Genomic DNA, 18,085 nt, shown 5'->3' with positions numbered 1-18,085 from the left:
CATAACTTTTTGCTTATTCAGGATTGATCAGGTTACTAGTCAAAGAACCTGGCTAAAGATTTTGGCATGCTAGCTCGCGAGCCCTCCTCTCGGTATGCTAAATGACCAAATTTCTAAATACCCAGTCCTCTTTTCTTTAAGTACATCGGAAGTATTTGACAGCCATTTGTGTTAAATACAACTGCATACAATGACAATGTATCTAATGTTGTTTTGTGTGAAGAGAAATAATGGAAATATGATTTCAAAAAATACGTCTGTATACGTTTAGGCCCCAACCCTGCATTCATTATGACCCGCCCTCTTCTTGACCATTCTGCTGATTTATCTTTTGCCCCAGTTATCTGGTGGTAGACCTGGATGCAGCACTCCTTCCTAGTCAGATGCTGTTCCTATACACAGGCCTATCATGGAATTTACAAGACTTGGAAAACTACCAACAATTTTATGCAAATTCTGAAGAATTGTAGCCTGTGGTGAATGTGTGACACCCTTTAAAGAAAAGGAATAGAATTCTAATGGTTGACCAGGACTCTAACCTGATCCCAGCTCTGCTTGTTTCCTCTGGATTACACCTCATACTCTAATCTGGATTAAACCCCCACTCCAAATCTCTGCAGTACTTCCTTTTCTCCTTGCTCCCTTTCTCCTCTTCTTTCCCAGCCCAGCTGAAGCTCTCCCCTACCCTGCAATGTGCTGTCCGTGTTTTAACAAGGGTCTCCTCCCCATTTATCTTGTGATATAACCCCAGCACCAGGGGTGCATATAACAGCTTGGAGAAGAAATGAGAGTGATTTGATCTAACTACTTATTTTCCCATTTAGGCAAAAATGCTGTCTCATACCCTTGACCAAGTAGGGGGAAGCAGCACCACTGGGCAAAATATACTAAAGTTTATTGGTAGCATTTATTATTTAATTAAGGATATTTTGTCCTATTTTCTATGCAGAACTCTAAGCCCCTCCCAATACTTAAAACACACAATTAAAAATCTACAGTTATCCAACTCATCAATTTTTTCCAGTTACAAAGTTTCTAATGAAGACTCCCACAATAACTTGAGCTACTGTACCAAACGTATCATGAGGCCCCACCTAAATCATCGTACAGCCTCCAGTCCCCTCACCGACGGACATGCAATCACCCTAAAATGCCTGCTAGGAAAAATAAGCCTTTCCATGTGCTCGGAAAGTTAACAAATCAAGGAAGGAACAGAATTCCAGAGTCAAGTCTCCTCATAAAGAACACCTGCTCTAGCTTGTAGGGCCTCCAGTGATCTTAGCTATGTCAGTATGGCCCAGCGAGAGAGGCAGTCCCTCAGGTAATGGTTTCCAAACCATTCAGGGATAAGACCAGATCCTAGAACTCCATCCAGAAACCTATCATGAGACAGTGCAGCACCCAAATGCATCCATGTTACAGGCTTCTTGTATGATACACTTTCTGCACTAGCTTGCACCTCCAAGCGATCCCAATATGCAATCTCCATGTGCTGTGCATTACAGCAGTCCAGTTTTGAAGTGACAAAGGTGTGGATGATGGTAGCCAGGTCTACACCAAAGGAAAAAGGCTACATTCTTCTGGCCAGATGTTCAAAGAGGGGGAAAAAGAACCTTTTTGGGTACAACTGTTGTTTGATCATCTAATAACATCTGATCCTATACTCCAGGAATTGGAACCTGATCTGTGAATGGCAGGTGCACTGCCCCAAATAAAGGTGTGGTTATTTCCATTGCCACTTCTGATTGTTTCCCCTAATACTACTTCAGTCTTATCTGAATTAAGCCTGAGCCAACTCAGCACCATCCACACTCTGAATCTGGGTTTTTGGTTCCTCTGCGCCAGTCAGATCCAATGTGGTGGAGTATCCTCAGCATACTGAAAATATTGCAGCCCATGTTTCCTCACTAATTCTCCTAACAGCCTGTTATCAATGCTGAATAGGAAAGGTGATTATACCAAGTCATATAGGAGAGAGCTTTTGGGACAGAAGAATTGTCCCAAACCACCCTTTTGGATCTCCCAAGATGGCTCCCAATGAAACCATTCAAGAGCAATCCTGTCCATTCTTGTTAGTTACTGAAGAAGTCCCAACAAAACTTCATGGTTAGAGATATCCAAGACAGCTGAGGTTACATGCTGCAGCTAATCAGATCCACCTCAAGACTTCTGCCACCAGCACTCTCACCATTTCCCTGTATGCTTCATCCAGCACAAGTCACCTGTAAATCATGGTGAACTGTGGGAGCAAAACCAGCAAAGAGGGTATTTAGGAACCACTTATAACTATGATAATGGACTAATGATTTATGTAATCCTACCAAACACTTCCGCTGAAAGCCAGTGGAGACTGGCCATTCTTAGTAGCCAGTGCCTTTCTTCTGGAATTCTCTCAAACATGTCTCAACCTGGTTACCTTTAGGAGGATTGATCCATCAACCAATAAAATCAATGGGAAAGTTCCCCTGACCTCGCTGGGTGTGGGAGCCAACTCTTAGAACCCAGTTGTCTTTGTCCAGGCTTTCCACTAACTGTAAAGTCTCCTGTAATTTATCCTACTGATTGGCTTCTCCCTCGCTATCCTTTAAGGCTGATAACTTGATGCTGCAGAACATGAGTATATGCTACATGTTTGGGAGAAGTGTTCGTGGATGCTATGATGATTGGCTATTTGTTGCCATATGTAATGTTTTTAAATGGACAGGGAGAGACTAGATGCCCCAGACCTTAGCATGGCTAGGGAGCACACCTCAGGTTCTGTCTACACCAGTGTTTCCCAGACTTGGGACACTGCTTGTTCAGGGAAAGCCCCTGGAGGGCCGGGCCGGTTTCTTTACCTGCCGCGTCCGCAGGTTCGGCTGATCGCGGCTCCCACTGGCCGCGGTTCGCCGCTGCAGGCCAATGGGGGCTGCGGGAAGCAGCGCAGTGGGAGCTGCAATCGGCCGAACCTGCGGACGCGGCAGGTAAACAAACCGGCCCGGCCCGCCAGGGGCTTTCCCTGAACAAGCGGCGCCCCAAGTTTGGGAAACACTGATCTACACTACAAACCCCAGCAATCTTGTAACCAAAAGAGTTGTCAACTGTATTGTCATGGAGTCTTCAACACAGTTGTATTTATAGTATGGATTGTTTCATACAATAACTTGGAAAAACCTGATCTTATCCACATCTTTTTTTTAAACTAAAAAAGTCCCTTTATCATTTATTTTCATTGGGGAATTTCATTCTAGGTGAATGACATTGATCTATGATAGCTGACCTTTAGCTCAGTCTGCACAACTCCCATCGTGATCAATTACGGGTTAGGCAGGCCCTGACGTGATGAAAACTACTGCTTTGTGGATTACTTGTAGTCTACAATTTACAGTTAATTTATGGATTATTTTCAATTTGCTCATAGGGGCTGGACTACTGTACAGGTGTAGTTGTATCAGATGTCCAGTAGAGTTACATTAGGTTTGGATTGGTTCATTGGGTTTGCTTCTAATAAGAACCTTAATCTGTTAGTTTAAAAGTCTGGATAACCTTCCTATAAACACCTGAATTTCTGGGTGCTAACCTGTACAAAGCTTTTGAGATGGCCCCATTGTGGGTTGCTGGTTGTGTCCATTATAGTACATCTCTGTGGTGCAAAAGATGTACACACAGGTTATGCCACAGAGTACACAGGAGCCGTTGAGACAATTTACAGAGAGAAGAAATATACTATAGGGTACAGACAGAGGATACCAATGTATTTCCTTGTAATATGGAACGCTATGAACCTTGATCTGGCGTAGTAGCTGGATCATAATGACTATTATTAAAACTGGATATGGTCTGGATTAAATTAAAGTGCTTGGAAACACTGATATTTTAGTTTTCTCTTTTAGACATGCATTAGGACTGGATCCTCGCATAATATAAGTCTCTGGGAAATTGCAAACGTTATTTCTGCTGGTCATATCCTCCCTTTAAAAAAAAAGGGTCTACATATTATTTAAAGCAGTAAAAAATGGCATGGATTTTTTTAGTTTATTTAATTTGTGTTACATGGTTCTTTTCTTCTCTATTTTGGTCATACACCAAACTGAGAGACAAGTTCTCTGCTAGTGTCAGTGGGCACAACTCTACTGACTTCAATGGAGTTTCATCCATTTCCACCAGCCTAGAATTTTGGTCCAGAATGTTTTAGATAATATCCCATAAAAAGAAGGGATGGAATGTTGGAACCAGAAGCTTCCAATGACTGCTGGAAGTGGTAGGTAGAACTGGATAGCGGGACATAAGAAATCTGAAAGAAATAGTCACAGCAGAACGACCTGCTTGAGGAAGAGGGAGGGGAGGACAGAGTAGGACAATGTATATGGATAAAGAACCATGCTGGGGGTGTGAAACTGAGCTAAATAAAGAGCAAAGGAAAAATCAGACACAACTAGAGAGAAAGTGGCAGAGAAAAACAGATGGTGAATTCAACCTATACCTATATATAAAGATAAGTGTCAGCTTCTGTTTATCTCTCCCCCTCCCCCCTGTTTATGCTGGAGGAAGGGTTTGAGCTGCTGCCTAATCTGTCTATTGATTAAGTATTTATTTAAAATATATATTCCTTTCCACCCCCCAGTTAAATACATTTGACAGTAATTACTTCTGAGTGCCAATGGGGGTAATGCGGAGGTGTTTATATATTGGGACCAGCAGTCACTGCTAAAACTATCAGAATAGGGGACTCAGGGTCATCTATTCAGTTGGACTAATATTTAATTGGTGCAATATTAAGTTTCCCATAGAGTTAAATTAGGATCATAGTAACCTCTGGCTCTCTGAACTTGCAGGGACAGGCATGCTCTTTAAATACCATTGCAAATTGCATTTTCTGTTTTCAGCATGTATTTAAAATAACTTTTTTGTTTTACAGGTTAAAGTGGAAATAGTCTCACTGGCTGAGATACTATAGTTTCTTGGGTTGGAATTCAGTCTCAAAACCACAGACACCCAATCAGTGTATGTGGAATTTCCACATATTGCAAGAAATTAAGGCCTGTACATAGATCTTTGGAATTCTGTTTTCTACCCAATTTGAGCTTTCAATTTAAAAAATAAGTTTTAAGGCACTAAAGTTGCAAAGAAAGCTTCAAAGTGTGAAGTGATACTGGGTTACCTATAAAAACAACAAGGAGTTCGGTGGCACCTTAAAGACTAACAGATTTATTTGAGCATAAGCTTTTGTGGGTAAAAACCCCACTTCAGATGCTTCTTCAGTATCTCAGTAGGTAACCCAGTATCACTTCTTTAGGTGAAGTGATACTGGGTTATCTATAATCAGCATTAAACAGCAGCAGCAAGAGATGTGTTAATTGTTTCAATTCATCTCACTAGCATGTTAACCCAGGAGTCCATTGACTTCCACAGGAGCCCAGTTTGGCCAGAGCTGAGTGCTTTTGAAAAATCCCACCCTAAACGGCCGTAACTGAATTTTTGAGTTAATGTGCTATTGAAATGAACAGGGTCAATGAACACTTCATTTGCTGCTATTGTTAAAGGCTATTTCCAAGTACTTCTGCATGACTCTGCACTCTGAAGGAATCAAAAAGTTAACAGTTCAGGGTGGGAGCTTCAAAAGTGCTCAGCTTTGGCCTAATTCTGCTCCACAGGACCAGAGTTACACAAAGCTGCGTCTTTGAACCTCCTACTCTTAAATATGTTTTCACTGCACAGTTAAACTGAGTGCAAATCCCCCTTACCACCGTCCTACCACCACAGGAAGTCCTTTTAATTGAGTTTGTAGGTGCTTTAACCCTGGGCTAGCTTACCTAACCAGGGCGGGTGTGGGTTGGAGCCCAAGCTACACTTTCACTTGGGCTGGAATCTGCTCAATGTGAAGTAAGGATGCAGGCTAAATAACTTGAATGTTGATAGTCCCCTCAGGCCTTCCCACAATTCCTTCAAAGTCTCCTGAAGTTGACATAACTGGCTGGGAAAGAATCGTATAGCGTTTCACCACAAAGAACCATGGGATATATGCCCAGAGACTACATGTGCAAATGCAGAAACAGTGAGGATACAGAATAGTCTCACCTGGGTTAGCCTATTCCAGGTGCTGAGACCCATGTACCAGTCACCCTGGTTACCTGTGCAGTGAAGACATACCCTAAATGCCAACTCTTTTGTTGTCAATGCTAGTAGAGTCATGTCTGCTAATGTTTTATCGGGTAGCTGAGCTTTTCACATCCAAGGATTTCCTCACCCCTTCATAGGGCAAGCAGATGCCTCTGTTTGTTAGAAAAGTCCCTGGGTTTGTCATATTTTCAGTATAATCATATGCTCCTCTCCTTACTTTACAGATATTTATACTTTACTGTGAACCACTTGCTGGCATCTACAATTAATTATGTGCCAAATGAGGTATAAATGAGATGGGCATCCCAAATCCTGGTGTTGCATGATCTAGCAAAGTCTGGGACCTGGCAGTTCCCAGATTCCTGTTAGCTCAATAGGTTGGCAGCCAACTGGGCCCTAACCTTTTCATTTACTTAAGAAGAGGCCTCAGGATGTCTATATAGTAGCAGAGGAAGGGCAGGAGATCAGCAAGCAACCTCTCAGTGATCTGCATCCAGGACCACTCAACCCAGTTCCCCTCTAATTCTGCCTATTCCTTCTATCATAGGAGACAAGACCTGCTATTTTCAAAACCCTGATGCAAGCCCTAGGACAAAGCTCTAAAACCCACCCACTCTCTGCTGCCAAAAACTTTCCCCTGCATCCCCAACCACCTGCTGTTAAAGTTTTCCCAGGGCCTTTAGTACACACTTGCTTGCCTCTGATTCTTCCCTGGTGGTGACTTTCCTTGGCATGGGATGGGCTCTTTGGAGACCATCAGTGCTGCTCCTTGCTTGGCTATAGAGGTCATGTCAGAGACGTTAGTCGTGCCCTCCCAGCAAGGCCTCCTCATGCTGCCTCCATAGTGCTCCCAGCCTGTACTGGCCTTGGCAGTGAGAAAGGGAATAAAGCGCGGCATGAAAATTCAAAACACAAATCCCACAGCGTCATGTTGTCATCACCAAGACTGAATTCTTAAAATGTTTTGAGATACCAGTAACTATCCTTAACAATAGGTGAAAGTGTTGCTTATCGTGTTGTCAGCTAGAAAGGGATTCTGCTGTGGTAGTGTTGTTTGCCTTATATTGTGAGGTTTCTCCAAAATAATGGTCACTTGAGTAGCCTCATTAACATTTATGAATGGATCCCTTTCCCTTGACTTATGCCCTTTGGTTTTAAAATACAGAAACAGGGCAGGGGCCAATTAAAGCCAAAAATGAATGAGAAATCAAAGCAGAATTTTGGCCAAAATCTTGAATGGAACTTAGCAGCTTTGGGGAGAAATTCTGTGTAGGTTTTGCTAAAATTCTCTGATTTCTATTGTCCTTCCTTAAAACACCAGTTAAACTACAGTAGAACCTCAGAGTTACAACCACCTCAAAAAGAGAGGTTGCTTGTAACTCTGAACGAAACATTATGGTTATTCTTTCAAAAGATTAGAGCTGAACACTGACAGAATTGAAACTTTACTATGTAGAAGAAAAATGCTGCTTTTAACTATCTTAATTTAAATGAAACACAGGAAGTTTCCTTATCTTGTCAAATCTTTGCTTTTAAAAAAAAACTTTCCCTTTATTTTTTTAGTAGTTTACTTTTAACACAGTACTGTACTGTATTTCCTTTTTTTGTCTCTGCTGCTGCCTAATTGTGTACTTCCAGGTCCAAATGAGGGGTGTGGTTGACCGGTCAGTTCCTAACTCTGGTGTTCGTAACTCTGAGATTCTATAGTATCTTTAAAAGGGGATGTTGGGGAAAGAGTGGGGAAACAGGGCCATTCCTAAAGACCACCCATCTATCCCATCATTATTTTTATTTTGTTGCTCACAAAAAACCACTCTGAGTGTACTGTATGTAGTGGTTTCTGAGTCATACCACTCCAGCCTTAAAATAACAGATCTGTTTTCTCACCCAGCCAACCTGTGGTAGGCCACTAGTACCCAGTTTAACCATTTGGCAGATGCTCTGTAGGAAAATTCTCTTTCAGGTGATCCAAAAGGGAGGGACTTTTCCTGTCTGAGTCATAGAGCTGTGTTAAGATTGCTCAGCTGGAAGGTGCTGTCTACAGGTTTCATAAAATACAACACACTCCACTAATAAAAGCTAAATCCCAGAATATTTTATACAGACCAAACTGCAGAAGCAGGTCTAGTTCTAGTTTTTGGATTCTTTGTATTTTTTGTTTTTGTTGCAGTTTATATGAATAATTTAGATGAAACTCAGAGTTTTTTCTTGTTTAGTTCTTCTCTATTATTTATAACAAATGCCATCAGAGTTGATTCCAGACCCCCAGTTCTGTTACTAAAAAGAAAAGGAGTACTTGTGGCACCTTAGAGACTAATAAATTTATTTGAGCATAAGCTTTCGTGAGCTACAGCTCACTTCATCAGATACTGAAAGCTTATGCTCAAATAAATTTGTTAGTCTCTAAGGTGCCACAAGTACTCCTTTTCTTTTTGCGAATACGGACTACTCCAGCTGCTACTCTGAGTTCTGTTACTGTTTACAGTGGGTAGTAACTAATTATTCTGCAAATACTCATTGAAATCACAATCAGGCCTTTACTGGTTTGGAGCAGAAATTACCAATAAATGGCTATTAAAGGCCAGTTGTTTCCATCCTGTCCCCTGAAATGCTTTTTCTGCTCTCTTCTCTCCCCTATCATATTCTTTTATTTCTGTCAGCTCCTACCTCTGGTTCCTATTTCCTCTTCTCTTCGTTTCTCTCATCTTCCTTTTTGAATCTTTCTCCTCCTTTGAATTCTTTCTTTCTGCATTTAGGATCCCCCGCCTTCTGCTTTTCTCTCCGGTCCAATCTCATTTTCAACTGTATGCTCCGTGTATAAAATGTATAGTGTGTCAAAATAAAGAATGAGCTCCTCCCAGCTGTTCAACCCACCAGTTGCTGGATTTCGCTCATCCCAGTGGCGGGTAAAGATCTCACTACAACTGAAAGCCCCGTTTCCTTTCGCACGGAATGTTGCCACTGCACTCTTGTCTTTCCAGGCCTCGCTTTTGCTCCGCTCCGCATCGATTCCCCCAGAACGCAGCAATCTCAGACTTTGTGCAGGGAGGGGAGCGGACTCATTCAAGGCAAGTCTTCTGTGCAGAGAATGCCCCGAAAGCGCGGTTGGCAGGACGTGGGATTTGGAGTCACTTTTCCTGAGCACACAACGTGAGTATTATTTATTTGAAACCACGCTGGGTTCCCCTGTAGTTAACGGGGGAGCGGATTCACACACCCCCCGCCCCAGGCCCGCCAGCTCCGGTTTTTACGCTGCCTGGCACTGCCCTGACCCTGCGGCTGGAGTTTGACACATGCACCGAAGGCAGCCGGTCGCAGGCCGGAGGCTTTAAACAGCCCCTGGACTTGCGGGCAGATGCCGGCTAAGCGGAGCGGGGCTGGGTGCACAGGAGCGCGGAGCAGAGCCCATGGTCCTGCAGATGTGGCCGATGCAGAAGCGTGGGCGCTGGGGCAGCGAGTGCCGGCAGGAGGCCGGGCTGGCCCGGGCAGCAGTCCCAGCTCGCGCTGTAAACTTTTCCCCAGCTGCCCAGCGCCCGGCTCCTCTTCCCCAGGCGGGTGTTCTTTTGAATGAATGACCCGGGCCGGCGCCGGCCAATCGGTGCCCGGCCGCGATACATATTCATGAGCTTGCCTGCCAATGGCGGGGCGAGGAGGTTGTTTTAAACGGCGGAGCCCGGCAGCCAATCAGGCCGCTCTCGGAGGCAGCCAACGCGAGGCTGAGCCCGAGCAGTGCTGAGCCCAGCGTCGTGCCCTGCGCTCCAGCTACTGCCCAGACTAGCGAACAATACAGGTACGTTCGGCTCCGCCGCCGCTCCGCCGGGCAACTTTTCGGGGGGCGGCCGCCCTCGCCCCTCCCCCCCGCGCCCGATCCCCCTTTTCTCTTCCTCCTCCGCTGCCTTTTCTTTCTCCCTTCCCTCTCCGCGGGCTTTCCCCACTCCCCTGCTTTATTAAAAAACTTTTCCCTCTTCCCCCGTCTCTCTGCTCCCACGGCAAGAAATGCTCCTGGGTGCAGCTCCAGCTGTGCAGGGGAGGTACCGGGGAGAGGGGCGCAGCAACCCCCCCGCCCCCAAATCCCTTCTTCTCTCCCGGATCCCCCCCTCCCGCAGGGGCGCCCACACTCCGCGGAGTATCCCGCTCGGCGCGCGAAGTGTGGAGCGTTTCCCCCGGGTCGCGCTGCCCGGAGCGATGGGGCTGGTGCGGTGACTGCACCGGGGCGAACTCTGGGCTCGCCCGCCCGCCCCGGCAGGGATTTTTTTTCCCCTCCTCTTTCTCCTAAAGTGACTGGGGTGGGAAATGCGCGGCGCGTCTCTGCCGCTGGCCCGGGTGGCTGGCGGCGATGGAAGTTGCCGGCCGTGCGCAGTGCTGTGCCCGCTGTCTGCTCTGCATTAATATGGCTGTCGCTTTAGCATCTGACAGGGATAAACCCTGCGCGCTGCGCCCGTGCGCCGCGGCGAAGCCGTTTTTTACTCGCGATCCCGCTAGCCCAGCTCCCCCGATTCATTCGCTTCCCTTCCCGCTCCTCTTCCCCTGCCCGGGGAGGTGGGTTTGGTGCCCCGGTGCCCTGGCTGAAGCCCCAAGCCGCCTCTTCCTCGCGCCGCTTTCCCTCTGCTGTGGGCATTAATATGGCTGGCGCTTGAGAGCTCCGGCTAAGGAAGAAAGACGTGTAAGCAGCACCGCGATCGGGAGAGGGGCTCTAGGCGGGGCAAATCTCCGCTCAGGAGCCCCGCAGAGCGCCCAGACCTTTCGCTTTCGCCCCGGTTCCTTTCCCCCTATCTCCCCTTGTGCTTGGCGGGGTGGCTGGGGGTCGTTTGGGGGCTTTTTGCACTTTTCCCCCTCGGCGCGGCTGAGCGCAGCCTGGGCTGTAATGGCTGCACGGGAGTCTTTGTTATACAGAGTATTGCGCTAGGCAGGGACATGGGAGGAGGGGGGGGGTGGCGCTTTAACTCCCTCTCCTGCCCTTGCCCCAGCCCCCACGGCCCCCAGCCCCCCCTGGCAGGACCGAGCGGAGGTTTTTCTAGGGAGAGGGGTGGTTGGGGGGGCGCTGGGGGACCGGGAGCCCCCGCGGAGAGGCGTTAGTTGGGCAGAGGGGGGTGTGCGGCTTTGTTAGGCATAGCAGCCTCACTGCCTTAGAGAAGCCATTTTAGCGAATGGAGCCGGCTATGGGCGAGGAGAACAGCAACCACTTCTCTATATCCCTGCCTAGCACCAAGGCTATAGATACTCCTATGGCACGGGCGAGAGCCCCACACTCTGCCCCAGCCCTGCCAGGCTGTGCCCCCCGCCCGGGGCCACCTCCCAGGCCAGCACAGGGGCTCATTTCAGGGGCACTTTCTTTCATGAAGAAGCATTTCACAAAATGGAAGATGAATTATTGGTGTCTTGGTGACCTGTCTTTTTTTTTTTTTTTTTCCTCCCCTCTCTCCCTCCTTCCACTGGAGTCTCAGGCAAAGGAGCGCGCTGCTGAGCTGGGCACATCCAGGCTGCACTGGCCCCATTCGCAGCAGCCACAAATGCCCCTTGCCCTGGGCAATATGCAAAAAGGGGGTTCTCCCTCAGTTTTTGCTCTGACCTTGGCAAAGGGGGGGGTGGAAGATGGCGGGAAGCAAAGGAGGGGGAGTAAAAACAGAAAACACCCCTGCCTTTTAATCTGAAACTTTGCAAACAGATTTGCAGCCTCTTAATATGTGACCCAAACGGGAATTTCTCTCTCCTCTCCTCCCCCCCCCCCTTTTTTTTTTTTTTTTTTTTTTTTTTTTAAAGTGTTTGGAGGGGATGACAATGTCTGTCTATAGCAATTTACAGAATGGGGGGGTGGGAATGATTCTGGAAATTCACTTTTATTGCACATGTGGGATTAGGATACACAATTAAATATTAATATTAGTCCAATAAAAATTAATTTCAAACTCTTAAAAGGCTGCAAATGAAAAATATTACTGCAGGAGGCTGGGGAAATTTTTTTTATTATTATTTTTTTTTTTTTTTTTTTTTTTTTGAGAACACCACCCAAAAGTTAGTGTTGGTAACTTGTTAATCGCATCCTTGCACTGACCATCTCACTTGGTGGAGAAAAAGCAAATCCTTCTAGTCTTGCTGAGGTTGGCAGGTAAAACTGGTCCTTATTTGCACACTTTGTAACCAAAACTGTTGTATTTTTATACAAGGGGAAAATCAGTGGAACCTTTCCTGTTGAGTGACAGCTACTTACTTTAGGAGAGCTAGAGTTCACATGTAACTCTCTGACATACTACTTAAATCTGTGACCCAGCTCTTGAGGCAGCGCCACATAGTTCTGTCCATATTCAACCTGAGCGGTTACTTAATACAACAGTTTATATTTGTGATTTATCTTTTTCTCCTCCTTAGAGTCAAGATGGCTAAAGGTGACCCGAAGAAGCCTAAGGGCAAGATGTCTGCTTATGCCTTCTTTGTGCAGACATGCCGTGAAGAACATAAGAAGAAGAACCCAGAGGTTCCAGTCAACTTTGCAGAGTTTTCCAAGAAGTGCTCAGAAAGGTGGAAGGTATTTTAATTCATTACTTTCTTGAAGTGACAACTGTCTCTCTAGAATGGTAACTTCATGTGACACTTGTTTAAATCAGGGATTGACTTTCTTTTCAACCCACATCCCAGTCTTAATTTTTGTCTCTGATTTCTAGGGATCGGGAAAGTTCAGACTGCATTGGAAACTTAGGTTCTCTCTCCACCATACATACATTCTTTTTTTTCCTGCACACCTCTACCAAGAGGCCACCTCCTGCTATTTTAATAGGCTAACTGTAGAAGGAGGAGGCTTTAGGCCAATTCAGTTATTGGCCTTTGCTGAGACTGCCGCTTGTGACAGTGAGCTTTGATGTGAACCCTTGTCTTCCAAGGTGAAGGACAAGTGAAGACACCATAAGCACGCACCTCCAACTTGAAAAGGGAAACTCGCTAACTTGAGTGCTCATCTGCTGTGTATCTTCTTTCAGACCATGTCAGGCAAAGAGAAGTCCAAATTTGATGAAATGGCAAAAGCCGACAAGGTACGATATGACAGGGAAATGAAGGATTATGGACCAGCTAAGGGTGGCAAGAAGAAGAAGGATCCTAATGCCCCAAAACGGCCACCGTAAGTAACTTTCTCACAGTACTGTTACATATGAATAGCTCAACTCAAAGTTAGCTGTTGCAGTTGTAGCTTTCTCTAGATGAAAATTTAACACACAATCATTATGAGAATTGTGATAACATGGAATAGGTTTATTAGTAGCCATTTATAAGCTCTGACAGCTGAAATCCTCAACTTGCGGAGCACTAAACGTGACTAAAATAGCTGGATAGTTGCAAAACTCATGTCTTCTATCAACTAAATCTAAAGTAATAGGAAGGAAGTGACAAATTGGCACCTAAAACACTCTGCCTCAAATAATGCAAATGGAAAAATGTGCAAGATTTTTAAACACTTTTTTTCACTAATTTATTATATAATGTCTCATTAGTTTTAAACAAATCTTCCCCTTACTCAGAAACACTAGCTGTTGATAGTCTCCAGTCCTGTGAATCATTTGGGTGGATTGATGGCTGAAAGAGCTGGAAGTCTTGCCTACTTCTAATCTTCAGTTTCAGATTCTGAGATGCTCATTTTAATATGAAACTTTTCTCCAAGGTCTGGCTTCTTCCTGTTCTGTTCAGAATTCCGTCCCAAGATCAAATCCACAAATCCTGGCATATCTATTGGGGATGTAGCAAAGAAACTTGGTGAAATGTGGAACAACCTCAGTGATGGTGAAAAGCAGCCTTACAATAATAAGGCAGCTAAACTGAAGGAGAAATATGAAAAGGTAAGGCTAGGTTGTAGCTTGAGTGTCTTAGTAACATTAGAGCTGATGTGGGCATAAACAATTTGTTTTAATGAAGAGATTCATATTACACAGGGGGCATGTTTATAAGGCTTCTGTAACATCTAGAGACTGGTTAGCAATGAGATGTATGCTGGATACATGTATAGTACACTTAAACTTCCATATAATGACTGAACTTACCCTTTGGGAAACTTCAGGCAAGTCTCTTGCTCCCTGGGATACACAGATAGCAGTCCCTGTTGCCTCCCCTTCTGAAGTGTAGTTTTGGCTTTGCTGAAGAAATCACTTTTTTTTTTTTTTTTTTTTGGTAATGGCACTATAAAATTACATGAACATCTGTAACATGAATGTCTTCTTTTTTTAAAAGAAATTCTAAATTATGAACCCAGGATGCAAACCTAATGCTTAGACTACTCAGGTACACTTTGGTATCCACAAGCCTGTAGACTCGCTCCAGCAGCCTTTCCCTTGGGGAGAAGGCTGCTGAAAGCTAGTATCTCTACACTTCTACTATTGCATAGATCACTTGTACATTTATTGCTTAGAGCAAATTAAGACATCCTCTTGACGTTGCAGGATGTTGCAGACTACAAGTCTAAAGGAAAGTTTGATGGTGCAAAGGGTGCAGCAGCCAAAGCTGCTCGGAAAAAGGTAGAGGAAGAGGATGAAGAGGATGAGGATGATGAAGAAGAGGATGAAGAAGATGAGGATGATGAATAAAACTGTACAATATTTGTCTGATGTGAATACCATAGAGTAGGGGAAACACCATAAATGAAGCACCTCTTATTTGAGATGGTGCTGTTGCCCTCATTAGGCTTAATTACAAAATTTGGATTCTGATCACCTTGTAGTTTCTAAAAGTGCTCTAGAAATTGTAACTGGTTTACATGAAGTGGCCATGGGTGTAGTGAGCACCCTGAAACTGTATCAAAGTTGTACATATTTCCAAACATTTTTAAAATGAAAAGGCGCTCTAGTGTTCTCCTCACTCTGTGCACTTTGCTGTTGGTGTAACAAAGCATTTAAAAATGTTTCAAGCATTTTTTTAATTTGTAAGGTGGTGTTACTATATGGTTATTGGCTAGCAAATCCTGGGTTATAAACTGTACATATCTATAGTTTGTAAAAACTAGACAAATTCTTGTGGTACATGCTTAGAGTTGTGATGCCTTGAGGGAAGGGTGATTACTTTGGAAGGCTGTACCTTCCATAGGGTGCCATGGCCCAAAGCATGCACTGTGAGGGTAGATCTATTTACACTACAGTGGGCGTCCATTTAGCTTAAAGTTGTCTTTCTGTATATAGTGAAATTAGCATTCTGCTGCCATTCTTAGTTGTGGAAGGGGGTTCAGCTGGCATGAGAAGTGTATGGGTTTTTTTAGTTAAGTGCGGTAGTTTTTTAAACTGAAACTGTAGACCTCTCTTCATTGTCAATGGAGTGAAGAGCAAGTGCAGCAACTGAAGTTCAAAAACACTCTGTACTTAAACAAATTTGCATCGTTATGTTGGTTTTTTTGTATGTTTAGAATGCTGAAATGTTTTTTGAAGCAAAATAAACAGTATTACGTTTTTAAAACTGTTCTTGACAACATTCTAAATTTCTGGTTGAAGAGTACCTTAACAGCAAAAAGTTCATTTTGAAGTTTGTGGCATCCCTCAGGGTGGGTAACTTAGGAAACATTCTGTCTCAAGGATAAAAATGGTGGCTAGCTAAAACTGGCTGAATTGAAAGAGATGGCTACTCAAGCTAATATGCAATCTTACCTGTTTATGGCTGAGTGGCATAAGATGCTATGCAAGTTTGAATTTTATTACTTGAACATGGGAGCCTAAATGAACATTCATGACTAATTGTGTGCGTGTGTGTGTATATAGCAGCATTCAGAGATGCAGAAAGGTAGGTGGCTAGGAATGAGGCTGATTCCATTGAACAATTATAAAAGCATACGTTAAATCGGATTTTTTTTTCCAGTTGTGTTGGGTACATTTATAGCCCAAATGCATTGCTGTACATATTAAAATGTGCCTTTTTTGTCCTGTGTTAAACTGTTTCAGACTTGTGGTTTTTTCTAGCATTCTGCTTGTTGGCAGAAGAAATACTAGACACTCGCCTAAACTTCTCTGCTGACCTAGAAGTGGTGGCACAGGCACCCAATACACTTGCCTTTCTTTAACTATATATGTGAATTGGATCCGGGGAGGTGGGTTGAGGTTCTGTAATTACCCCTCTGTGAATACCTAGACACATTGTGTCCACTGACACATGACTCTCTGAACCATTCCACACTGGGGATATTTTAATATCCTTCATAAAAGAGAAAAGTAACTACTTAATTGAGCTAGTGGTATTATTCTGAGCACCAAAAATGTGTCTAATTTTTTGAAATAAAGAATAAAACTAGCATCCCCTCACTACCTGCTATCTGTATTCCTTCTTTGCTCTGTCCACAGAGGAGAGCAGAGTGTACCTCACAGCTATAGAGGTGGAATTTTGCATTAATTGTGGTGAAACTTCTAAATCACCATAGGTGGCAAGTTTACCAGAGTACAATGAGTTATGGTAAACTACCTAGCTACAGGCTGTTTGCATTGCGTGTGCAAACTAAATTACAGATCTACAGTTGTTGACAGTTTATAATGCTTGTGATGTGACTAAAATATCACTCAGGACAACTGATTAAAATGCTGTGTTAATTGAAATAGTTCTATAAAGCATTTACTAGACACTGCAAGTAGTCGTATCTCAAACATTTACCACTTTTAAATAACCCCAATTACAATTGGATCACTTACTCTCTTGTAGTGATGAATTGTGACTAAGACCTGGTCTATGCTAAACAGGTTGAAACAACAACATTGCTTGGGAGTGTAGATTTCCCCCCCCACACACACACACCGTTGAGCAATGTAGGCAGTTCAACCTGACCCCTACTATAGACAGTGCTAGGCTGATGGAGGAATTCTGTTGAGGTAGCTACAAGCTCTTGCCAAGGGGGAATTCCCTACCCATGACAGGAGAAGCCTCCTAGTGGCAGAGGGAACATCTATGCTGAAGCACTGCACGTGTGCCACTAGCATTTTCAGTGTAGACAAACAGTGCTTGCATTTAATGCAGAGGAAGAAGTGTTAAACTGGCTTCTCTTTCATGGAAGCAAGTTAGAACTAAAAGTAGGTACACTTCCCCTACCCCCTTTCCTATTCCAAGATCCTTCTGCTGGAAGGAAATTATAGTTCCTGGAAATGCATGACTGGCAATACACGTACAGGAGCTGGAATACTACCTTCGCTGTTCAATTGGTATAATTAAGTGCAGCACTGTATCCATAACTCCACGTGGAAGTAGGTGCCTATTAATTCAATGTAAATCAAACAGCTCAAAGTCATCTGAGCAAACACAATAGCTGACTGATACTACCAAGAAGTGCACAGTTAAGACCTGGTTTCAGCTACACTCAGTCTTCTGAGTTGCCACAGTTGGTCACAATCTTGCAGTATGCATTACTAGCTATTCCAAACCATAATACCATCCTGAAAAGTCCTAGGATATATCATGCTTTGGGATGATACAAAACGGAATTGCTTTTGTAAGGGTCTTGCGATGGATAGACTTCCATGCTTCAAGTGTTTTTTGACAGTAGTAGTAATGATACGTCTCACGGTTTGTTTCTGCACTGATAAATAGCATGGGGGGAATGAACATAACATTTTTCCCCGTGGCTTTTGTTACGTTTAGGTGCTATCACCTTGAATTTTTTGAAAGTGCATCACTTCAGGAAGCTCTAATGGCTGGTAAAGCACACTTTTAAATAGTATGTTCTAAACTTTCTGAAATGCTTGGGTTTTTTTAAAAAAAGTAAAACAGGTGCTTTTGCTTTCCCGGTTACTAGGGTGGCTTTTCATTCAAACTTGAAGCTGTTTAAATTGACTTGAAAATCAGACTGAACACGGTCAGGGGAGAGAGATGGGACATTTTCCATTAACTTCTCTGTTACAGTACTTGAGTGTTAGAAGTAGATAATAGTAACTGTAAAATAGACAGAAAATTGTGTCTTTCAAGTTGTTGTCCCTCTAATCTGCCCTGTCGTTAGAGCCTTAAATCAAGGTCAAATGTACCGGGGGGGATAACTTTCTATATCAAA

At 44.0% G+C, this 18,085-nt stretch overlaps 1 protein-coding gene and 1 long non-coding RNA gene across 2 annotated transcripts in view; both read left to right on the top strand.

Moving 5' to 3' along the window:
* The window catches only part of LOC141993630 (uncharacterized), a 29,801-nt gene extending 20,558 nt beyond the window's left edge, over positions 1–9,243 (top strand). Inside the window, exon 3 of the long non-coding RNA XR_012640915.1 lies at positions 9,081–9,243. This is a non-coding gene — a long non-coding RNA (uncharacterized LOC141993630). The remainder of the gene's footprint in view (positions 1–9,080) is intronic.
* A 493-nt stretch (positions 9,244–9,736) lies between these two features.
* Positions 9,737–15,915, top strand: HMGB3 (high mobility group box 3). Its single transcript, XM_074962603.1, is given in 6 exon segments — positions 9,737–9,820; positions 9,822–9,889; positions 12,466–12,622; positions 13,071–13,210; positions 13,748–13,922; positions 14,520–15,915. Coding segments are annotated over 6 exon segments (768 nt in total). The 3' UTR covers positions 14,664–15,915.
* The last annotated feature ends 2,170 nt before the right edge of the window (positions 15,916–18,085 follow it).

Source organism: Natator depressus, chromosome 9 (genome assembly GCF_965152275.1).
Source record: "Natator depressus isolate rNatDep1 chromosome 9, rNatDep2.hap1, whole genome shotgun sequence".
NCBI lineage: Eukaryota > Metazoa > Chordata > Testudines > Cheloniidae > Natator > Natator depressus.
This window is presented reverse-complemented; position numbering and strand designations above follow the sequence as displayed.